The sequence below is a fragment of the Mesoplodon mirus genome, assembly GCF_964341445.2.
Source record: "Mesoplodon mirus genome assembly, chromosome: 2".
NCBI classification, from domain to species: domain Eukaryota; kingdom Metazoa; phylum Chordata; class Mammalia; order Artiodactyla; family Ziphiidae; genus Mesoplodon; species Mesoplodon mirus.
In genome coordinates, this window is record NC_138977.1 from 104,317,760 (window position 1) to 104,343,685 (window position 25,926).

Consider the following 25,926-nt stretch of genomic DNA (forward strand, 5'->3'; position numbering starts at 1 on the left):
GAGGGAGGAACACTCCCAAACTCATTCTACGAGGCCACCATCACCTTGATACCAAAACCAGGCAAGGATGTCACAAAGAAAGAAAACTACAGGCCAATATCACTGATGAACATAGATGCAAAAATCCTCAACAAAATACTAGCAAACAGAATCCAACAGCACATTAAAAGGATCATACACCATGATCAAGTGGGGTTTATTCCAGGAATGCAAGGATTCTTCAATATACGCAAATCAATCAACGTGATACACCATATTAACAAATTGAAGGAGAAAAACCATATGATCATCTCAATAGATGCAGAGAAAGCTTTCGACAAAATTCAACACCCATTTATGATAAAAACCCTGCAGAAAGTAGGCATAGAGGGAACTTTCCTCAACATAATAAAGGCCATATATGACAAACCCACAGCCAGCATCGTCCTCAATGGTGAAAAACTGAAACCATTTCCACTAAGATCAGGAACAAGACAAGGTTGCCCACTCTCACCACTCTTAGTCAACCTAGTTTTGGAAGTTTTAGCCACAGCAATCAGAGAAGAAAAGGAAATAAAAGGAATCCAAATTGGAAAAGAAGAAGTAAAGCTGTCACTGTTTGCAGATGACATGATACTATACATAGAGAATCCTAAAGATGCTACCAGAAAACTACTAGAGTTAATCAATGAATTTGGTAAAGTTGCAGGATACAAAATTAATGCACAGAAATCTCTGGCATTCCTATATACTGATGATGAAAAATCTGAAAGTGAAATCAAGGAAACACTCCCATTTACCATTGCAACAAAAAGAATAAAATATCTAGGAATAAACCTACCTAAGGAGACAAAAGACCTGTATGCAGAAAATTATAAGACACTGATGAAAGAAATTAAAGATGATACAAATAGATGGAGAGATGTACCATGTTCTTGGATTGGAAGAATCAACATTGTGAAAATGACTCTACTACCCAAAGCAATCTACAGGTTCAATGCAATCCCTATCAAACTACCACTGGCATTTTTCACAGAACTAGAACAAAAAATTTCACAATTTGTATGGAAACACAAAAGACCCCGAATAGCCAAAGCAATCTTGAGAACGAAAAATGGAGCTGGAGGAATCAGGCTCCCTGACTTCAGACTATACTACAAAGCTACAGTAATCAAGACAGTATGGTACTGGCACAAAAACAGAAAGATAGATCAATGGAACAGGATAGAAAGCCCAGAGTTAAACCCACGGACATATGGTCACCTTATCTTTGATAAAGGAGGCAGGAATGTACAGTGGAGAAAGGACAGTCTCTTCAATAAGTGGTGCTGGGAAAACTGGATAGGGACATGTAAAAGTATGAGATTAGATCATTCCCTAACACCATACACAAAAATAAGCTCAAAATGGATTAAAGACCTAAATATAAGGCCAGACACTATCAAACTCTTAGAGGAAAACATAGGCAGAACACTCTATGACATAAATCACAGCAAGATCCTTTTTGACCCTCCTCCTAGAGAAATGGAAATAAAGACAAAAATAAACACATGGGACCTAATGAAACTTAAAAGCTTTTGTACAGCAAAGGAAACCATAAACAAGACCAAAAGACAACCCTCAGAATGGGAGAAAATATTTGCAAATGAAGCAACTGACAAAGGATTAATCTCCAAAATTTATAAGCAGCTCATGCAGCTCAATAACAAAAAACCAAACAACCCAATCCAAAAATGGGCAGAAGACCTAAATAGACATTTCTCCACAGAAGATATACAGACTGCCAACAAACACATGAAAGGATGCTCAACATCTTTACTCATTAGAGAAATGCAAATCAAAACTACAATGAGATATCATCTCACACCAGTCAGAATGGCCATCATCAAAAAATCTAGAAACAATAAATGCTGGAGAGGGTGTGGAAAAAAGGGAACACTCTTGCACTGCTGGTGGGAATGTGAATTGGTACAGCCGCTATGGAGAACGGTATGGAGGTTCCTTAAAAAACTACAAATAGAACTACCATATGACCCAGCAATCCCACTACTGGGCATATACCCTGAGAAAACCATAATTCAAAAAGAGACATGTACCAAAATGTTCATAGCAGCCCTATTTACAATAGCCCGGAGATGGAAACAACCTAAGTGTCCATCATCGGATGAATGGATAAAGAAGATGTGGCACATATATACAATGGAATATTACTCAGCCATAAAAAGAAATGAAATTGAGCTATTTGTAATGAGGTGGATAGACCTAGAGTCTGTCATACAGAGTGAAGTAAGTCAGAAAGAGAAAGACAAATACTGTATGCTAACACATATATATGGAATTTAAGAAAAAAAAATGTCATGAAGAACATAGGGGTAAGACAGGAATAAAGACACAGACGTACTAGAGAATGGACTTGAGGATATGGGGAGGGGGAAGGGTAAGCTGTGACAAAGTGAAAGAGCGGCATGGACATATATACACTACCAAACGTGAGGTAGATAGCTAGTGGGAAGCAGCCGCATAGCACAGGGAGATCAGCTCGGTACTTTGTGACCGCCTGGAGGGGTGGGATAGTTAGGGTGGGAGGGAGACGCAAAAGGGAGGGGATATGGAAACATATGTATATGTATAACTGATTAAATTTGTTATAAAGCAACAACAAAATAAAAAAATAAAAAAAAAATAAAAAAAAGAATAGATACATATAACTATCTTGTGTTCTTTCAATTTTCAAAGTGAAATTATCTTTTCAAAAATAGAATGCCCCAATTTTACTTCATAAATTTCAGCAATTTATACATATACTTCTCATGAATGTTTTAATTGTGATGGAAATATTTCTCACAAAAACTAATAAGCAAAAAAGACTCTAATGATTAAAATTTATCAATCATTCTTATTTTTCTTTTATTTAGAGTACACATTGTTTCTTCTTCCATATAAAGTTCATTTTGAGACTATAAAATACAAATGAAGCTACTTTAATGAATTTGATCACTTCATAAAATTTCCCTGAGGAGCAAGGGCAAGCCCTCCTGCTGCCCAGCCCATTAAGCCCACCTGTTCTGTGGTGGTGTCCATGCCTGCTCTCTCCACAGAGGTTGTTCCTTTGTCATCATCTCCCCAAGTGCTGTGCAGCACAGTCATTCTCCACCCATTTAGCTTACAAGATACTGTGACTTTTACGTGTTTTATGATAATGGTGTAATGATAATACTTAGCACTCATACAACTTTTCATCTTCAAAGTACTTTCTGAGCATTTCCTATTTGTACATTAGTAAAACATGAACTGTATATATGCTGTTCCATAAATAATAATCATATGACCCAAGTTAAAACTCTCAGTTGTTGCGACTGAGGAAACAATAAGGTCACGTGGTTTGAGAAGGACAGTCAGCCTTTATTTAGTTTTGTATTTTGTGAATCTAAAGAGAGCAGCTGCCCTTCTTATTCCCTAGATTGTGTCAGTTTCTTTATTGCTTTTTGGTGGAAGACCAATGGCTCTCCAAGTTCTCACCCTCCACCAGAATCTGAATGCTTTCCAACTCATAACTCTTGTCTCCTTTGACTCATATCATCCTTTCTGAATTCCTCCCTGAAATTTTTACTGCTACCCTAACACTAGCACTCATTAAAGAATTTTTCATTCCCTGATATCCAAAGGGTGTTGATTTTTTATTAAAAGTATACATGGGTTTAACCAGTAATTTTTCAAATTTTTAGATAGCATTCTTGTTCTTAGCAGCAAATTTAGATAGTGTTATGGAGACTAGATTTGACACATTCTAATGTTTACCCACTTGGAAGAAAATGAATTTGCCAGAGGCCAGGGACCAGCAGTAAGGGAAAATCCAGTTATGCTGGGAGAGAAGGCTTCCTTGGATAACAGTCTTTGTTGAAGAGATTCAAACTTATATGGTCGAGTAGAATCATTGTTCTAACCTGTGCTTCCCCTCTTTTTTTCCTCCCAAACTTGTAAAGGTAAAGGTCATCAGAGTAATGATATTTGTATCAGAAAAACCATAACGGTGGTTCTCGTATCAATTATTAATAGGACCTGGATCAGAAACATTTGCATTCTTTAACAATTTCTACTTTAATTGTATTTATTTGAGTATTCTAGGCTAGGCTTTTGTACTTTTCTTCAAAATATCTAGTATGCTCTTCTCACTCACTTGTCTATGTAAATCTATTCATCCTTTAAGATTAGGTCAGTCCCTACTTTTTCCATGTGAGCTTCTCAAAATATACTGCTTAATCATTTGAAGTTCATAAAGTCATGGGATCTTGCACCTTCCTGAGTTCTTTGTGCCATCATGGTGTTTAAGCCCTTGAATAGAGAGACTTCACAGTGTATTGAGGCAGTGAGATTCTGAGGTAGGCTTGATGAGTGTGATGGTGACTGAGAAGAGTGGGGGATAATAGTCTATTTATTCTATGCTTCTAAGCACTGTGTAGAAATGAACGTGTGAGAAAGCTGACTGACCTGTAGATTGTGCCAGTGAGGTGACAGTCTGGACAGATTATGACTGTAGATCAGCCCCCTCAACCCAGTGCTTTGACACTATGTAAGCTGGGTCACCTGGAACTTAGAGAACAGGGAGGAGTATGGTAACTTGCTTGAGAAAACCCCAGACTGCCTAAGAAAAGCCTGAATTGGCTAAATCTACCAAAAATAGAGTGTACAGCTGCAGTCATTAGGCAGAATGGGAGTTTGAAAGAGAAATAATTAAGAAAATTACTTTTCTGGGGAGTATACTTGAGTTTATGGCAAGAAAATATCATACCAGCTAAAGAAGCACGTTTGAGTATGAGCTTTAAAAGGCAGATTTTAAGTTATACAAAAAGGGGTTTTCACACTAATTTGAAAAGATTCATGCACCCCAATGTTCATAGCAGCATTATTTACAATTGTCAAGATATGGAAGCAACCTAAGTGTCCATCAGCAGATGAATGGATAAAGAAGATGTGGTATGTATATACAATGGAACAGTACTCAGCCATAAAAAAGAATGAAATTTTGCCATTTGCAACAACATGGATGGATTTGGAGGGTATTATGCTAAGTGAAATAAGTCAGACAGGGAAAGATAAATACTGTATGATATCACCTACATGTGGAATATAAAAAATACAACAAACTAGTGGATATAACAAAAAAGAATTAGACTCACAGATTAGAGAACAAACTAGTGGTTACCAACGAGGAGAGGAAAGGGGGGGGGAATTCAGGGGTAGGGGATTAAGAGGTACAAACTATTATGTGTAAAATAAGCTGCAAGGATATATTGTACAACACAGAAAATATAGCCAATATTTTATAATAACTATAAATGGAGTATAACCTTTTTAAAAATTGTGACTATGTAAAGCAACCATACTACAATAAAAATTAATTTAAAAATTGTGAATCACTATATTGTACACCTGTAACTTATATAATATTGTACAGCAACTATACTTCAATAAATTTTTTTTAAAAGCAAAAAAAGGGGGTTTTCATAAAAGTATTAGTTTTTAAGCAATGAGTATCAAGGAAAAACACAGGGTCATAGCTTTAAAAAATTATATAGAAGAAAGATTCCAGAGAAAGGGGCTATATGGAAGTTACAACTCCAAGTTTCTTTTTAAATGCCATAATTTTATGTGTTTGAAAGTGTCTTCTCTATATATCTAACATTTGTGATGATGTACACTAGAACACTTTCAAAAACTCTTTTTTTCTTATTTTCTTATTATAAATCTAAGTGTCCACTTCAAAAGCTATCATTAAAAATCAACCAATCAATCATTGGATTGAGATGAGAATCATTTAAAAACGATTTTTTAAGTAAATATTAATGGATGCATTGACATATAAAGTAAGTGAAAACCTAAAACCTTTTGATCATTATCATGAAACAGCATAAACTAATGTCAAAGATAAAATATAAAGTGAATAAGGCAGAATACAAAATTGTTCTGTATTGTTGGAGGAGGTCATGGAAAGGACATGACTGCCAGCTGACTCACAACCTGGACCTGGGCAACTGGAGGCTCCTTGCCCCTCTCCTGTCCTTGGGATGTATGTTCTTCCCACTGTTCCCATAGTGGGAGCCATTTTCAAGGACGCAGCCTTGAGAGAGCAATGTGTTGCTGAGATCATCCAGACTGTATATGTGACTGAGCTCAGTTAAGGCCTCTAAATACTGTAAACTTTAAAGATTTTGGTGGACAGGTGTGGAGATCTGCTCTTCTTGCGGCCATCCAAGACAAGCCTTGAGTGTAAGTTCTCTTGTTTACTAAAATTGCCACCTACCAGTCTGAGGTGGTCTGCCTCTTTCTTCAGTCTGTCCTTTCCTTCTGTGTACAGGGGCTAGTTTGGTAACCAAAATTATGATTACAAACTAAGTAAAATTATAAATATATTTGGATGAGAACTGGAAGAGAATATGAGAAAGTGAAAATTGATATTATTAGCAGTCACTGTTTTTTAAAGCTTTTCATTCTTTTCCATTATTATAACATTGTTTACATAATACATTCCTTTAAAGTATATATTTTTAAAAATTATGACTTATTCATGTATAGCCTTTTTTTTTTTTTTTTTTTTTTTTTTTTTTTGCGGTACACAGGCCTCTAACTGCCGTGGCCTCTCCCATTACAGAGCACAGGCTCCGGACACGCAGGCTCAGTGGCCACGGCCCAAGGGCCTAGCCACTCCATGGCATGTGGGATCTTCCTGTACTGGGGCACGAACCCGTATCCCCTGCATCGGCAGGCGGACTCTCAACCACTGCGTCACCAGGGAAGCCTTCATGTACAGCCATTTTTAACATTTCCAGTGAAATTTTAAAATGGATCTCTCTTTTTTTAAAAAAAAAAAATCTGTATTGGATTATAATTGCTTTACAATGGTGTGTTAGTTTCTGCTTTATAAAATGGATCTCTTTTAAAAATAAGTATAAAATACATGTTATGCACTTTTCTGTCTAGTTTTCAAATAGAAGACATTTAATGAAGGGAAAGTTTGAAAAATCACAAAGGATAAAACATAAAGATATTTCCATCTTTAAAAAGTACTTGGGGCTTCCCTGGTGGCACAGTGGTTGAGAGTCCAGCTGCTGATGCAGGGGACGCGGGTTTGTGCCCCGGTCCAGGGGGATCCCACGTGCTGCGGAGTGGCTGGGCCCGTGGGCCGTGGCCACTGGGCCTGCGCATCCGGAGCCTGTGCTCTGCAACGGGAGAGGCCACGGCAGTGAGAGGCCCGCGTACCGCAAAAAAAAAAAAAAAAAAAAAAAAAACTTGGGAAAGAATAAATTTTATTGGTTTTTAAATTTAATAAATAAGCCATTTCAAAGATACTGTTCTATGCAAAAATTTTTATTTAGAACACCTTAGATGAGGGCTAGTCTAAGAGGTAATCCTGGAATACATGCAATTCATGATTTGAGAAACAGTATTTTTTTTGTTTTTTTTTGTGGTACGTGGGTCTCTCACTATTGTGGCCTTTCCCGTTGCGGAGCACAGACTCTGGACGTGCAGGTTCCACAGCCTTCATTTTCTTAATGAATATATATTGTGTATACTCACTGTTGATAATTCTTATTTTAACTATTTTTGTAAAAATTGTTTAACTCATAAAAACTAATTATTCAGGGCTTCCCTGGTGGCACAGTGGTTGAGAGTCCACCTGCTGATGCGGGGGACATGGGTTCATGCCCCGGTCCGGGAAGATCCCACATGCCGTGGAGCGGCTAGGCCTTTGAGCCATGGCCACTGAGCCTGCGCGTCCAGAGCCTGTGCTCCACAATGGGAGAGGCCACAACAGTGAGAGGCCTGCGTACCACAAAAACAAAAAACAAAAAACAAAAAAACTAAGTCAAATTCTCTATTCTTATCTGAGAATACTTTCTTTGAACTTTTTGTTAATGTTCATATGATTGTGTTGCTATGAATATATATAATTCCTTTAAGTTCCATAATTGTATATGTTTGAAAGTATCTATGTCTCTGTGTCTGTATCTCTGTATGTACTTGTCTCATCCATTAGCTCTGTAACCTTTAGTAACTCAGGCTATACACTTGGGAAATTTTTGACAGAATGTTTATTAAAATTTAGAACAAATGTATTCTAGATTTTTTTTTCGAAATGTACTTTGATTTTGGAGGCCATAATAAAAAAAATGACTGCATGTAAGATAAGGTTTTTTTGTGGCTACAGTCTCCATCCACTTTGAGAAAAAAAATTAATTTTTCCTTCAATGCCATTGAATTTGAATTTTCATTCATTCATGTATACAAACATTCACTGAATGTCTATTTTCTGTTATGCATCATGATGGGATTTCTGAGATGAAAGGCAACTATGTCTTAATTTATTGAAAATTTAAATGCTGTAAGAATTTTGTGGAAAGTCTGTGTACATCTTCTGTGTGATTGTGTAAATCTCATGAGAAACCTGTGACATAAACTGGTCATAAGGTTAATTGCTATATATTTTTGTTTCCTCAGTCCCAATGATTATATCATTCACTATTATTGAGTTCCATAAGAAACCTAACCTGTAAATATACATACACACATCTTGCTTTCTTAAATGTTAAAAATTTACTTGAACAATTAAAATCCAATATGTCAAAATGTAGGATCCTATTAAACTTCTCCATATGTATGTAATTTGAAATATATACTCACATATTAGTAAATATTTTCTCTTAAGTGTTGGATATCAAGTCTGCTTGAGGCAAACATTATCCTGGAGAATATTCTCATAGACTATAGGCCCTCTAGTTCTTATTCCTCCTTTTTCTTTGTCTCATTTATGAGCCTGTTTATTTGGTCCAATTTTAAATTATTTAAAAATTTTCAATTTTAGTTTTAAAATTTAAGAGCGTATTTTATAGGAGTCTAATTAAAAAAATCTTATTTTTGAGTCAGGGTAGAAGAATCCCTTTAATTAGAGGGGTCCTTCTCTTAGAGTTATTCTAATTTTCTTAATGTTTGCCTTGAGTTGAGTCCTACAATTATATCTCTAAGCTGGCATTTATCTAACAGATTATATGAACCTACAGAGAAATGAAAGTCACACTTACATCTGGGTATCTAGAAAGGAAGTCTTCATTTCAATCTCATGCCATTGCTACTGACCCTTTGGAGTCGGGCCCCAACAAGGGTCCTCCTGACCGATGTTTTAGTCACTAATATAATGAGACCGAGTTTGGTTCAGAAGCAAAGGAAAGCGTTGTTCTAGGATCCAAGAACGGAGAGTTTCGAGCTCCAGCTGTAGCGTACACCGTTCTCCCTGACAGGCCGGCATCAGGGCTGCTTTATAAGATTCTCATAGGCTGGCAGAGTTCTCTCAGGTGGACGCAGTTCTCGCGAGGTGGGCGCAGCTGTGCTGCTCACGCCCAGATCACAGTGCCCGGCGGGCGCAGCCTCTCTGCACACGGACCTCCGCCGCCATCTTGGACTGGGGTGGTGTGTGTGGTGCTTCTGAATACAGCCGCCGAAGTGTTCGGCACAGCGTTTTTATTCTGGGAGTGCTAACCCAACGTGTTAGGTGCAAGACTTCTGCACGCAGCTTCTATAGACAAGTGAAACTAGACTAAGCACAAAAGAAGGTAAACCTTATCACCTAGGTTCCATCGAATTTTTCCCAGGGGTCCCAGAGGGCTTTGCCGGCGACACCATGGGTAAGTGTTGCCCTAAAGTTAAGGGCATTTCATTTTGCAATTGATGTTTCCTGAGCCAGGTTTGGAAAAATAATGAAGTTACAGTAGATTTATATAAGACATGCTTGACAAGTCTTCTATAGAGAAAAGTTTTAGAGAAGGGATTGTAAAAATCTTCAGAGTTTTAGAAGAAAAAAGTTTTCTTGTTCTGATAAGTGCTACAAACCAAATGGAGATTTCTTTTTTTTTAACCAGAATAATATAATTATATAGACCTTAACATCTGTAGGATAATTTTAAAGTTTTTTTTTTTTTAAATTCGTCCAAGTATGTGGTATAAACATCTTTGGAGCTAGTGTTGATGAGTTCTTTATAATCCTATTTTTATTGCTTATGATTTTGACAGTTCATTCAAATTTATATCTTTCTCATAAAATTGCTCTGTGAAAAGTAGAGAGAAGGTGATATATTTAAGGTTGAAAAGAAACAAGGTTGCATCCTAAGCCTGTTCAGGACGACAAAATGTCAGTGAAATTACCCTGCGAGGATGCATAAAATCATCACAAAAGGAGCAAAAAGCAGGTTTTTTTTCAAGTGGCCCATACGAGTATGAGAGGTATTGAGTTAGGACAGCATTAGAACTAGAAAGGAAGTTTAAAAACTCAGAAAAAGCTACAGTAGTTTAAAAACTGTAATAGAACAAACACTACTTATGGCTGACTCACTTGAAATCCAGAAGATTTTACCAGTACCTATTGTACCTTCCCTCTCAACATCTGCTTTCATTGCATTGATATGTATGGAAGCTTTAGTTTTCTTTCCTTCCATCAAGGGAGTTTTATTGGAGGCAGTGGCTAGGGGGAGTTCAGAGGATGTATCAAGTCGCTGGGGTTGTCCACTCTTATAAGAGTTAAGGCCCAAAACAGAAGCACATTTTTAGTATAATAAGGAGTTCGGTGAGATTTTAAGGAAGGGGTGTATTAGTACAAGCTGAATGAAATGTTCAAGAAATATTCTGTTTACAAACAAACAAAACACACAACCTTTTATTAAACCATTTTTATTATTTCAAGTACAGTTATTTAACCTGAATCATTTAACATGAATAATTTAACTCTGAATCATTTGATCTGGCCTCTTGTTACAAAATGGGATTTTATGTATCTTTTTATTTTACCCTCAAAAACTTACAGTTTAGGAAAATTAACTAATTGTGGAAGAAATAGAATCAGATGTTTGAATAATACCATGCACATTAGAAATGTTTAAGTATAGTAACAATGTTAACACTAATAGGCGATCCTGCTAGATGTTTAAAATTCAAATAAAAACAGGTTTTAAAAGATTAGTGTGGATCATGAACAGAAAGAAAATGCTTTTTTTCTGCTGTCATGATATATACCTTAAAAAAAGTTTTATATATTTCCTTCAAAGATTCTTTCCTGAATGACCTGAGAATTATAGATTGCTTCCCCTCACCATGTTTGGAATGCCCACAGATGTTCTGCATCAGAGATGTGAGAAACAATACACATATAGGAAAGCATGTAAAACATAAACGTACAACTTAATGGCTTGCTATAAAGTATATATCCATTGAAGTTTACTAACAAACCAGCCTTTCCCTTCGTGATTACAATTCTACCCTTCTTCTCTAAAGATAAATATTGTCTTGTATTTTTTGGTAATAAATTACTTGCTTTTTAAAAAAAAAAAGCTTTTAATGAGTAAGAATGAATCCTAAACAATGTAGACCTTTAAACAAATAGTATAGTATGCATTCTTTAGTGACTGACTTCTTTTGTTTAACTTTGTGTTTTTTTAAAGTTCAGCCTTGTTGTTAGGTATGACTCTAGTCCATTCATTTTTGTTGCTGTATTGTATTCCATTGTATGAATATAACAAGATTTATTTATCCATTTTACTGTTGATGGGCATTTGGTTGTCCCACTGTTTGGCTATGAAGAATAATGCTGCTTTGAATATTCCTGCACATGTGCACCCATTTCTAGAGTATTCACTTTGGAGTAGAATTGCTAGCTCATAGGATATGCATATGATGTCCATTATTTGATAATGCCAATTTTTTTTCCAAGTTAAAGCAATTTACACTCCTCCATCCTTACCAGTGCTTGATATCCTCAGACTTTCCATTTTTATCCATTGGTAAGTGTGTAGTTGTGATACATTACAGTGGCTTTATTTTACATTTCCTTATTTCTAATAAGCTTGAGCCCCTTGTCTTACATTTATTAGCCATTTAAATTTCTCTGTTGTTCTGATATGCCTGTTGCAATCATTTGTCCATTTTTCTATTGAGTTATCTTTTTCCTTTTGATCTGTGGTCATTCTCTACACATTCTAGATACAAGGTATTTGTCATGTGTATTGCAAATATCTTCTCACTCTGTCATTTTACCTTTTCATTCCTTAATAGTGTCTTTTGAATAGAAAGTTCTTAATTTTAATAAAATCAAATTTAACTTTCCTTTAAATCCCATTTCGTTCTGATACTAAAATCACTCTTTCATCTTCTTTAGATATCAAAATATTTCTTGATCATTAAGATATTTCCTTATATTTTCTAAAAGCTACATTTCCCACTCCCTCTTCTAGTCATCCAATATGGCTTTTGTCTTCTACTTCCCTGAAATTGTAAATGCCATCAGATAGATATTTCAGGTCTCAGTCCCTCCCCTGAGCTAAAGATGTGTGTTCATAGTTGTTTACCTCACCTTATTGCTTGCAAATTTCAAACGTAACAGATTCAGAAAGAAACTGTTATAGTTTCCCCACACCCCAAACTTGCTCCTCCCAAATTTCCTATCTCAGTGGTTCAGGCCCCAAATTTGAGTCAACCTAGATCTCTTCCTTTCCCTCAGTCCCTAAATCTAGTCTATTAGAAATTCCTATTGTTTCTCCCTACAAATATTTTCTGAATTCCACTATTTGTCACCATCTTCACTGTTAACTCCTTAATCCAAGTCAGTCCCATCTTTTCCCTGGATTACTGCATTAGTCTTCTGACTCATCTCCCTTCTTTTGTACTCTTGTAGCTCTTTCTCTTTAGGGTAGCCAGTGTTACCACACCAAGTTCATTTGCCTGATGCACAGCAAGTCAAATATCAAGACTGCAGAGGGTTGCAGCAGAGAAAGGGTGTATTTGTTGCTGAACTCAAGTTTGTGTGCCTGATGCACAGTGAGACCAAACAAGCTGACACATTGGAATTTGAGGCAGAGAAAGGTTTATTGCAAGGGCCAAGCAAGGAGTATGGGAGGCTCATGCTCAAAACACCCAAATTCCCCAATAGTCTTCTGGGAAGAATTTTTTTTTTAATTTATTTATTTTTGCTGTGTTGCGTCTTTGTTTCTGTGCGAGGGCTTTCTCTAGTTGTGGCAAGCGGGGGCCACTCTTCATCGCGGTGCGCGGGCCTCTCACTGTTGCGGCCTCTCTTGTTGTGGAACACAGGCTCCAGACACGCAGGCTCAGTAGTTGTGGCTAACGGGCCTAGTTGCTCCGCGGCATGTGGTATCCTCCCAGACCAGGGCTCGAACCTGTGTCCCCTGCATTAGTAGGCAGATTCTCAACCACTGCGCCACCAGGGGAGCCCTGGGAAGAATTTTTAAAGACAAATTTAGGGGGAGGGCTGCAGGATGCATGATTGGTTGGTGGTGAGGTAACAGGGTGGTGGTCCAGGAATCTCAGTCATCAGCCTCCTGGTTCTAACTGGTCTGGGGTCAATGTGCTTATGCTCAGCCTGAAGTTACCACCCTCCACCTGGGTGAGGGCTTTAGTTCCTGTCAAAGAACTCAAAGAAAAGTATCAGACTGTTGTGTATATACTTTGAGGAGGAACTAGTATTCTACTTTATCACTGCACAGTTTTCTCTTCACTGCTTTTCTTTGTTTCTGTATTCCCTCACCTCCCTAATTAGTAACTGTTTGAATCTGCTCTTTGGAAATCAGGGAAGGCCTATGAGCAAGAAACAGAGGGGACATGGTAAGACTTTTGTGCCTAGGAGGACCCCATAGGGTCTTTCTCAGTGTCAATCCCCCATTTTCTTTGATACTTCTCAATCTTGAGGGGGAATAGGTATGGGGCAAAAAAGGGAACAAGTTTTGGATAGAAAGGTTAATCATAAACTCAGCAGAGGAACTCAGCTTTACAGGGACTGTTTCATATTCATGAGACAGCCAAGTGAGGAGATGGGAGAACAAAATCTCAAATCGGCCTCCCCAAAGGGAGGAGGGAGAGGCTTGGGATATTTATGGGATAAAGAAGCAGGGTGGTGTGAGGTGTGGGGAGCATGGGGAAAGATGATTGGAAATAAGAAAAAGGTGAGGTAATCGTGGTGCTGCACAAGTGTAACTAAGCTACAGGCTTCTTCACAGTACTCATGGTCAGAAACTGGTGGTGTTGGCATGTTCTGAGGGTGCCAGAACACCTAGCCCTCTGACATTAAGAGGTCACCAAGTGGTCATTCAGGCATGTGCAGTTGGAGGGTCAGTGGTCCCAACCAGTCTTAATTGGCTGGAGCTTGAACTGGACACAACTTGGGCAAACATCTTATTGTTTAGGTTACATGCCACTTGGAGGGCATGCATGTTTTTGTAGTAACAATTAAAGGGAGCTTGATTAGTGAAGGCAGGTTACAGGTTTAACAGATCTAACTGATGATTAACCTTGGTTTCACCAGTTTAATCTTTAGAAAATAGATCATATAATTTCCCTTCAGAATTTTGCCTTCACATTTAGAATAAAATAAAAAGTTCTTTAGATGGCCCCCACACCTATTTCTTCAACCTCTTCTAACACTAGTCTCATATTAGTTTTGCTCTAGTCACATTGACTTCTTACTGTTCCTCAAACCCACAAACTTGTAGTCACCTCAGGACTTTTACACTTGCTTCTTCCTCTGCCTTTCTTGTTCTTTCCTTGAAGTTGACTTGGCTAGCCTACAGTAGTGCCTGGCAAATTGTCAGTGCTCAAAAGCTATTGATAAACAAATAAATGGGTTAAAAAATGAATGGTTAGATGGATGAATTTTGCAGGGAAAAAACTTTTATTAATACTATATCAACAGATTTTTATTGCATAAGTAATTTCAGTCTAAGTTGTATGATTGGAGGTAGGAAAATGCCTGAGCTCTGTCTGCTTTTTGAATTAATTTCTCATTTCATTCAGTTCTCTTTTTCTCCAGAATGGTTTTCTACTTAATTTGAATTTTGATCAGTTTGATTTCTTTGCTCTGGATGATTTGTTTCATGGTTGTGAACCAGATTAAACAAACATATCCTAATATGCTGAAATTCTTCTTTTTCTCAGATGTTATGCTCCCTCAAAACTATTTGCTTATCATGGGTAGAATCTTAGTCTGGAAATCACCATGGAAATAATCTGCTTTTAAGCCTGACCCATTGCAGAAATCTTCTAAAACATTTCTTCAGGTTATTATCCAGCTTCTGCTTAATTATCTCTCATGATAAGAAAACTGTTCCTTCAAAAGACAGCTGATTCTTACAGAAATGAATCACTGGAAATGTGGGGGAGTGGGGATGATCTGTTTCCCCCAAAGGAGATTAATTAAACTGATTAGAAGCAGAATGGACTGGATTTTGAGATTTGGATTATGTGGACATAAAAAATATAAAAAATTGTATTTTGGCTCTGTTTGAAGATTAATGTTTAGCAAATAGGAAAATAGGAATTGAATTGTATAAATTAGAGCTTGTGACATATTTAAATAAATAACCTGAGGAGTTCTTAGCTCCCTTCTCTCTGACCACACAGTAATTAGTATCATTCATGGCAAATTGATGGTCTGGAAGACTCACTTTTGATATTATTATAAGATATTTTCCCTGAGTCTTATAGAACTACCCCTTTTTTTGTTATCCTATAATAAATATCCTACTCTTTATCATTGCCTCCATTATATTATATTTCTGTTTGTCATTACAGTATATTGAGTGTCTTAAAGACAGGGACTATGTCTTGTTTATCTTACTTTCATTAGTGTATAGTAGAGAGTAGTGTAGTAGAGAGCCTGAAATATATAGGGCTCAATAAATTTGCCAAAAGAATGATCTACACTCTGTAATTAACACTTCCCAGGAGTGAAACAGTCAATTGCTGGCTATAAACTTTCTTGAATAATTCCCTTTTTATTAGTTCTGTTGACTATTTTAAACTCAGGAGTATTCAGTTTGAACATCAAATATTCACTTTGCCATTTTAAAAAATTGGTTCATCTGTGTGTTTTCTCTATGATGAAAAGGATTCTCCCTGGTATTAATAACTCTTCCTGGCACTGAATTAAGGTTCTAGAATGTTTCTTTCAGAGTTTCCAGAGTGATTTTTTAAGAACTGAAAAGATTTATGAATCACCATGCCTTCCATAAATATTCAAAATTGCTTTCATGGAGTTACTTAGCTATCAAGAAGATAGATCTCATCAGAACATTAAAAAAATCTCTTAAAATAGGTGTTCTTCTGGTGTTCAAATATCTTTTCATAAAACTATGAATATTTACTATTTTATTTTCAATAAATAATTGAATTTGCTCTATTTTCTGCTAAATAAGTACTTTCCTTTATATAGCTTTCAATGTCTAGAAATAAACGAGTATGTTTATGATTATGTGAAGGCATATGCACACACATACAAACACACCAACACACCCATGCACAAACACGCTCCCCTGAGGCTTACTGTAAATGGCCAGTTTAATATTGTCCTCACAGGGAGCAGCCAGGGAGTTTCAAGCTGGACGCTTGCCTTAGTTACAGAGCTTGATTATAAGACAGCAGAGAGTGCCAAGCCTTCAGAATCTAGTTGGCCATTCTATTTGAGAACCAGTTAAATTGTTTTGGATTGTCCTTCATAAGCCATAACTTCCGTAAATACTTAGGCAGAGAAATGATTTTAAAATAGTTTATTTGAAGTAAGGTATACCAATGATTTATTTGTACATTTCACAGAGTTGGTTAAATTTTCAACTTCTGTAAGTAAGTGACTTCAGTGTAGGTCTCTTCACAATTTTACATGAAGAAATACAAGACATTTTCATCACAATGCATGTAGTTGTTCTGATACCCAGGTGTCATAAGTTAGCTTTTAGAATGAGGAAGCTCTGACACATAGATGATCATGCGTAAGCGAACTTTAACTCTGCTAGAATTCCGTAAAAATTCAGTAACAGTCATAATTCAGACGGTATAAATTGCTGTGCCATTAAATGTTAATAAATTTTACTTGTGTTCTTTTGGTGTGTGTGTGCATGTGTGTGTGTGTGTGTGTGTTTGTGTGTTTAAGGGAGGGAGGGCAGGAGAGAGGGAGAAAGAGAAAGAAAGAAGGAGAGAGAAAAGTTTCTTCATTAAGATAATTTTATTGAAATTAAGCTATTTAACTTTTTGGGTTTTTTTTGCAAACCAACTCTTGCCATTCCCCCCGCCCCCCCCCATGGAGGTGATAAATTCTCTCATTCACATAGATAAAGAATATTTTAAATAAAAGTTATCATGAAAATTATAATTCTTTGGGTCTCTGGTGAGGAGTGAATATTCTAGCTTTGATCGTAAATGCCTGAAATTCATTGGTTAGTTCCTATGGGAGCATGTTCCTACAGGGTAATTAAGATTGCTGTAGGACTGTACAATGACTTCGTACTTGTACTTTTAGGATGTAACACTTCCTATAAAATATTAAGTAACCAAAAATGTTAAAAAATAGTATTTTTCTTTTCTTTTTACATCTTTATTGGAGTATAATTGCTTTTTACATTGTTGTGTTAGTTGCTGCTGTATAACAAAGTAAATCAGCTATACGTATACATATATCCCCATATCCCCTCACTCTTGAGTCTCCCTCCCACCCTCTCTACCTCTTCTAGGTAGACACAAGGTAACGAGCTGATCTCCCTGTGCTTTGCGGCTGCTTCCCACTAGCTATCTATTTTACATTTGATAGTGTATATATGTCCATGCCACTCTCTCACTTCTTCCCAGCTTACCATTCACCCTCCCTGTGTCCTCAAGTCCATTCTCTATGTCTGCATCTTTATTCCTGTCCTACCCCTAGTTTCTTCAGAACCATTTTTTTTTAAGATTCCCTGTATATGTGTTAGCATACAGTATTTGTTTTTCTCTTTCTGACTTACTTCACTCTGTATGACAGACTCTAGGTCCATCCACCTCACTACAAATAACTCAATTTCGTTTCTCAAAATATAGTATTTTTCTTGTCTCATACTGTTCTGTCTTAAACGTTATCTACAACTTCTTCCTTTGCAAGTTTGTATACTTTGCCCATTTATCAGCTTTGATGAGACTTCCACAGAGGAACCTCCTCTGACCTTGCAGACTTGTGCAGTTTCCTTTAGTTTCCACCCTCAGGATATCTGTTTCTCTCACTACTAGTATTTATGTTATCACAAGTATAGTATAATTGTTACCTCTGTAACTAGTTTACAGTGTTCCCCCTGGCACATTACTATGCAACATTCATATAATTTTCTTGAGAAAATATAAAACCCATAGTAACAGCTAAAAGTTAAATAGTATTTAATCTTTAGTATTTATGTAACAGAATGTTAAAATAGGACACCTTGTTTCTTTTTGCAGCTGAAAAGTTTTAGAATTTTAGACAGGCACATCTGCATTCAGACTCTGCAACAGAGATGTTGTTTATTGCACTAGATCTCAGCGTGTTGGCGTATCCAGTCACGGTAGGCTGTCACTAGAGTATACACTCCTGGCTTATCTGGCAGAGCACACTGATACCCCCAGCTTACTATCCCCACGAGGAACCAGAGCTGCCGTGCGTCTTCTTGTACGAGTGGGCCACCAGAGTCCCCCTGAAGGAAACAGAATGATTGATTATTTAAGTGTGAAAACAATGCCAAAGTATTCAGTTTACTTCTATGGCAGTAGAAGTCACATCCAGTATGACAATAAAGTTAGTCTGACATTTCCTGTTGAAATACTAAATACCAAGTCATGCGAAAATTAACAGAATCTTCCAAGTACACGTGTTGTTCCTTCAGCAACTGTGAGAAGATGAGAAGCATATTTTCCAGACTCCACCAGTCTGCTACCCATCCGAGGCTCACCTCCTTCAGGGGGCCATCCCTCACCAGCACCTTTCCTCCCCACTGTCACCGCTTCCAGCTTTGGGCTAGATTAGTTTTTCACTGCCTGCATTCCCACATCCTGTGGGTACTTTCACTGCTGCTTCATTATTTTGTACATGCACATTTGTGTGCCTGTTTGAACTTACTCCCACTGGATCAGCTCCCTTCGTTGTAGCAGCTGCACATCTCTGCAACTCTCATTGCATTTATGATACTTGTTCAGTGTCTGTTTTTCAGGCTCTACTGTAAGGTCCATAAGGGAAGGGGGCATACATATCTGGACACTGCTATATGCTAAGCCTCTAGCCCAAAGGAAATGCTAAGAAAATGTCTGTTGAATGAATAAGTTTTTAGAAATCTCACTTATCTTCCTATTCATAGCACAATGCATGGTGTTTGATATACAGTGTATCAAAAAGTATTCTTTTGGTGAATAATAGAAATTTAAATGGCAATGAGTAAAACACTCCTTATGAAATATTTACCAGCAAATTATAATAATAAGCCAACCAACTAAATATTTGTGCATGTAATAATCTATTTGGGGAGAAAAATTAGGATATCTTACATGCTGTATAATGGGTTAAGTCTGTGGGTTCTGGAGTTAGCGTAGGTTTGAATCCTCTAGTTACTAGCTATATGATTTTCAGTAAGCTACTTAATAGCCCTTTGTACCTCAGCTTCCTCATCTGTAAATAATATTTTTATTTGTTTAAATGAGTTTAACATGCGTAGCAATCTGAGTATAGCCTGGTAAATAGTACTAATAAAACTCAGCTGTTATTACCAAGTGTGCTTCTAGAATAGTTTGCTATTCATTTAATTGCTCTTAATAGTAGCTAGTTCTTCCATGCCTACTTAATTACTGGTTTAGATGGGGAGAAGGGTTAGTGTCTGAATTACCAGCTTGATGGCAAGCACTGCATGGAGGTGATTGGCATCTGCCTCCTTTAGATCTTGCACGTGTGCTCCAGTTTACCAGTTCTCAGCACTCTCCCATCATTGTGTTTTTCTTCTACTTCTTCTATAGTAAGATATTTCTTTGCATTATGTCTTACCAAGAGTGGGCAAGCAAATATTAAACTAAGTGGGACATGTAATTTTTCCTATATCTGGGCAGCTTCACTGCCTGATTGGGCAGATATCTGAGCCTGTGGTCTCTCTTCTAGACCATAGACTTGCTGAGTTCAGGTGATACTGTGTAAGCACAGAGTCTGGCACATAAAAAGTAAATAATGCAATATAAAAAAATGAATGAACAAAAACAAATAGGATCTCATAAGCTCTTATGTAAAGTGCTATTTTTTTGAGGCATAAACTCTATGCATTATATATAGTATTTCAGCTGAAAATCAGTGAGACCCAGAGTGGAACACACAGGAAAGTTTCATGGTGAGTTATGGCCTGAACTGAGCTTGGAGGAAGAGCAGAATCTGTATATGCAGAAGGTAAAGTGTATCATGAGTAAAGCATGAATAAACACCCTTTTATATCTCATGTATATCCTTAAGTCAGTTCTAATTAATGCTCTTAGTAGATCTGAAATTATCGTGTAGAGGTTTGTTGCTTACTTGATTGGTGAATTCTTTGTAAAACTACTATGAAAGTTGAGAAGTTGTTGTTACAGGGCTAACAATAGAAAATAATAAAATGGGAAGTGGAACAAGAAGCATTCCCTACCATCAAGACATCTCCACTTAAAGTGAATAAAAACCAGTGGGTAATTAACAGTGTCTTGAAAATTGATAAACAACTTCCCTCCACCCCCACACAGCTTGTAGTCAAGAAAAATGTTTCATTTTGGGGAAAGTGCTCATGGATTGGGGTCTTTGCCAAAACTATGTAAGAACTACTACTTATCCTCTTTTTCAAGAGTGTAAACACTAAATATAAAAGTGAGCAATGTTTGAGAAAAGAATAAACCTCATTTTTCTGCTTATGTAGTCAGGAAAGCAGTAGCAGATTCATCAAGAAAACAGATTGATTTTTCTTAATTCCAAAAATGTAATTTTGGATACTAAGTAGTTGTTGCTGTTACTGTATGGGGTTGGGTTTCAGACATAGGAATAAAATCTAGTAAAAAATAAAACCACATCAGTTTAGTTTAATTAAAAATTTAGTATTAAAATCTCATTCTAAGAGAAAAACAAATACCGTATGCTAACGCATATATATGGAATCTAAAAAAAAAAAAAAAAAGGTACCGGTGAACCTAGTTGCAGGGCAGGAATAAAGAGGCATATAGAATGGACTTGATGACATGGGGTGGGAGGGTGAAGCTGGGCTGAAGTGAGAGTAACATTGACATATGTACACTACCAGATGTAAAATAGTTGGCTGGTGGGAAGCAGCAGCATAGCACAGGGAGATCGGCTCGGTGTTTTGCAATGACCTAGAAGGGAGGGATAGGGAAGATGGGAGGGAGGCTGAAGAGGGAGGGGATATGGTGACATGTGTATGCATATGGCTGATTCGCTTTGTTGTGCAACAGAAACTAACATGGTATTGTGAAGCAATTATACTACAGTAAAGGTCTATTCAAAGTAAATAAATAAATAGCAACATACCTTCCAAAAATCTTATTCTAATTACATTAGAGTAAGAATTCATATTTATTGTTAGTGTTTTTATATTTGGTTGAAAAGTACAAAGTAGATCTAAATAGTTTTTTTTTTTCCTTCATTAGTGCTATTTTACAATTGTGGGAGCTATGGTGACTCAAGTAACTAAGCTCTTTGTATAAATTTTTTATCTTCAAGGTGCTGATATTCAGGTGTTATTTATACTTTTAAAATCAATTTTCTACAACTCTTAGATGAGTGATTTATTTAAGTCTTCATAGTAGAAGGTTGAGGTGAAAGTTATTGATGTCAGTGATCATGGTCTAGTAGAAATACAACAGTAGAAATAGCTGAGATAGCTGAGCTTTCTTGCTTAGTGTGTGCCTGACATATTTAATCTCCATCTAATCTTTAGTGGTACCTAAAAAGTTAGATACTATACTTATCCTGATTTTTTTTTTTTTTTTTTTTTTTTTTTGCTGTACGCGGGCCTCTCACTGCTGCGGCCTCTCCCGTTGCGGAGCACAGGCTCCGGACACACAGGCTCCGCGGCCATGGCTCGCGGGCCCAGCCGCTCCGCGGCATGTGGGATCCTCCAGGATCGGGGCACGAACCCGTGTCCCCTGCATCGGCAGGCGGACTCTCAACCACTGCGCCACCAGGGAAGCCCTTATCCTGATTTTATAGATAAAAGGATTGGTAATAGAGGTTAAGGAATTCAAACCCGAGTCTGTCTGGTTCTTGAGCTTGATAGTTAACCACTTTGCAACTTGGCTTCTCAGAATCAGTGTTTCATGATAGATCAACTTCATATAAGAATCTGTAAAATCTAGACCATACATTTTTAGAGGATCAGGGCTGTGTATTATAATGATACCTCTATGTCTATCACAATATGACATGCTAGTAAGTGCTTATAAACTTGGCTGATGACATGGATAACACTGTCTTGAACTTACCTGGCATGCATCCACTCCACCTTGAAGTAGTCCAGCACATAGCATTCCAGGCAGGATGGCTCCATTATAACTAGATGGTGCATTACATACTTTAGTACTTATTATTTTGACCCGTGCTTGTTCTAGATCTGGAACTGTGCTGCCTGTTAAGTATAAAAGCAGAATGAAAATGGACTTCAGGGTAGATACATTAATGATTCTATGGTGAATATAGGAAGGAATAATTGTACTCCAAACATTATCTCTTATTCAGCAAAGAAGGCTATTGAAATGTACTAGTAGTTTTTTCTCAGCAAAGATTTCCATAGTAGAGATGGATTACCCCTTTACATAGATCAGTGTTTTTCTTTTTTTGCTTTAGGTCTGTGATACAGTGCCCCTTAGACCTTAAGAAGGGGAAAAAATCTGCTTACTTAAAATTGACTAGTAGATTTTGAAATATCCACTGATTAACTTTGAATTAGAAAATTAAATATTGATTAACCTTTAATATAGTAACAAAAGAGAAACAAATCTTGTTTCATGGCTAAAGACTGAATTTATTTTATATTGATATTCCTTCAATATGGCACTGCCGTTTTTGTGATTGGCACAAATTTTATTTACTACACCAGATAACTTTGGGCCATGAAAACACAATGAAATATTTTCTAGGACAATTCAGCCTTTGTTTTGTTTCTTGGAGACATGATCTACAACATAGTTAGAAACCCATGGGTATTGTTAATGCTATCCTTCCACTCCCTAGCTGATACTCATTTTCCCCTTGGCTATATTTGCTCTTTCATGTCACCCTTATTTCTTTTTCTCATTTTATTTGCTTCATAAATAAGTGTGAACAATACTTATGTACACACAGAGTTTCTTGTTCTGAGGGAAGGATTTCTTTCACTTCAGAATACCTTAAAACCCTTAGAGAATACCTATCTAAACCCTCTCATAAATTTTTAAAATTTTCTTTATAGGTGAGCTATTCAAGTCTGTAGAGTCTCTGGATTATGGAAGAACTCATGTTTCTGTATCACTTGCTTTTACATTTTCCTATTACTGTGTGTGAGAATTCTGTATAGTTTCTAGGGACATTGCTTTGATTTGCTGAAGGAACTCTAGTTAGATCTTAGGATGACCAGACTGTAGCATGGTTCTGTATAGAACCATAGAACCTACCCTTCAGGTGTTCCTTAATTTAAAAAAAAATGCGTACTAGCAAGTACCAGGAGATATTGCTGTTGTTTTTGTTTTATTTTTCCTGAGATACTCACCGGTGTATCTTTGAGATCCCCATCCTGTTACATAAGCAGTGGTACCAGGTGGAATATTCTGGCTAGCGTCTGGGAGGCACACCATACGGATATTTCTGGTAAAGGTGACTTCTCTATCAAGTTGTAAAAGTGCAATATCATTTTCTTGAGTTTCAGGTTTATAATTGTAATGGATTAAAATAGTCTTTATTCCTCTTCTCTCTTTAGGAAATGTTGTGGAAATACCAAAGGTGACAGTCCATTGAAGAGTATCAGAGCGGCTAAAAATATGAAAACATGTTATTTGAATACAGAACTTGTGAGAATTTCAAATATTTGGTTTTTGTGTTTGTCCCCTCCACCCCCAATCTAGGAAGTATTCGACCAACATTTCTTTGTGATCTATTTCTGTAATTCTTTACTGGCACAATGAGTGATCATTTGTCTAAAGAAACATAGAAATATTTTAGAAGACATATCTTGGGGTGATGAACGTCCTGGTGTTCCATTATTCCAATAAGGATATACTGACACTTTGATGAACACTAGTATAACACAAAACTTTTCTTTGATTTCTCCCTTTTCTACATCCTTCCATTCAAGCAACTGAGAAGTCTGAAATAATGTTCACTTTAGTTTTAACTCTTTCCTTCCAACTGTTATTTTTTTCCTTTCCTTTAGCCAGAAGTTCCATTTAAATAGTAGTGATGATAAGGGGCTCCTTGTCTTATTAATTGATGAATGATTTTTCTGTACTAAGTGTGATGCTTCTTGAAGATTTTGGTGTGTGTGTGTGTGTATGTATTCATACACACACACACACACACACACACACACAGAGAGAGAGAGAGAGCACTAATATAAAAAAATATAAGGCATTATCTTGCTGACCTAGGAATAGGGACTTTTTAGCCAAACTCCCAAAATACAAACCATACTGTTAAGAATGGATGAATTTCATGAGATCAAAATTAAGTGTATCATATATAGAGAACAAACTAATGGTTACTAGGGGGAGAGAGAGGGGGTAGGGGCAAGATAGGTATAGGGGATTAAGAGGTACAAACTATTATATATAAAATAAATAAGCTACAAGGATATGGTACAATGCAGGGAATATAGCCAACATTTTATAATAAATGGAGTATAACCTTTATAAATTGTAAATTACTATACCGTACACTTATAATATATAATATTGTGTATCAACTATACTTCAATAAAAAGTATGTAGCATAAAAAAGAAAATCAATTAAAAGACATAAAAAACTGAAAACAAAATTAACTGTACCATAGACATATTTATCAGATGAATGAGAAAAGACTTGCAATGTTTAATATCTAAAATTTTTGTAGAATATACAGAAGTCTGTAAACCAGCAATAAATGGAGGGAAAAACCATTATACAATGAGCAAAAAATATTAATAGGTATTTCATGGGAGAAGCCCAGACAGCCTGTAGACATATGAAAAGATACTCAAACTCACTAATAAGCAGAGAAATGGAAATTATAACAATAATGAGCATCTAATGTATATTCATAAGAATGACAAAAAATTGAAAAAGAATAGTATTGTGTTGGTGAGAAAGAAGTTCGAACTCTTTTGCATTACATGTGAAGATGTAACATTCTGGAAAGCATTGTAGTGTATTTAACACACTGTATATATACTTCTGGGTATGTATGTCAGAGAAATTCTTGAAGGTTTATAGAGAGGCACATATGAAGGCATGAGAGAAAGTGTATATGTGTTGCTCTTTGTGGCAGTGGGAAGTTGTAGCAACCTAGCTGGATGAAGGGATATGGTGGATGCAGTGGTGAACCAGATTAAAATTCCCAGGATTGAGAAAAAACAGTAAGGAAATATGAGACTTATACACAATGCTACTCATATAAATTAAAGACACACACACCCACACCCCCCAAAGTTTTGCAGGTAACTGCATATTTAAAGACATGTCAAATATTTGTGTGAGGCCTATGGGGGCAGGGAAGGTAACAAGTGGAATACAGGTATGACAGGAGAAAAATAAAAGGAGAGCAAGGTCTTGTACAAACTGATGAAAATAAGGATCTATGAATTGGAAGGTTGATTAATGCAACATGCTTTTAAGGTTGAATAAAAGCAAAATGTAACCAAATAATCTGAGGGTTTTGTGGAGTTTAGATAGTGGAGTTATACAGAAAATAGAAATTATATATCCAGGAGATACTTTCATGAGGTACAGTAGCTTGCAAAAGAGTAAATGCTAGTTAAAAATTCTAAAGAAAAAATATTTGACAACAAGAAAATACATGAATTTTTTATATTAAACTTCTTTTGCCTCAGGGTCTTTATAGTGAAGATTTTAAAAGCTACTCTTCTTTCTTTCTTCCCTGTCTGCCTCCCTCCCTC

The 25,926-nt window shown here is 36.6% G+C and overlaps 1 protein-coding gene across 1 annotated transcript in view; it reads right to left on the bottom strand.

Annotated features, from left to right (window-relative positions):
- Positions 1–18,329: 18,329 nt before the first annotated feature.
- Positions 18,330–25,926, bottom strand: part of LOC309815975 (transmembrane protease serine 11D-like) — a gene marked incomplete at both ends in the record, with an annotated part of 47,403 nt that continues 39,806 nt past the window's right edge. Inside the window, 3 exons of the mRNA XM_082643089.1 lie at positions 18,330–18,491; positions 22,288–22,426; positions 23,546–23,809. Coding sequence (XP_082499215.1) covers positions 18,330–18,491; positions 22,288–22,426; positions 23,546–23,809 — 565 coding nt within the window. The remainder of the gene's footprint in view (positions 18,492–22,287; positions 22,427–23,545; positions 23,810–25,926) is intronic.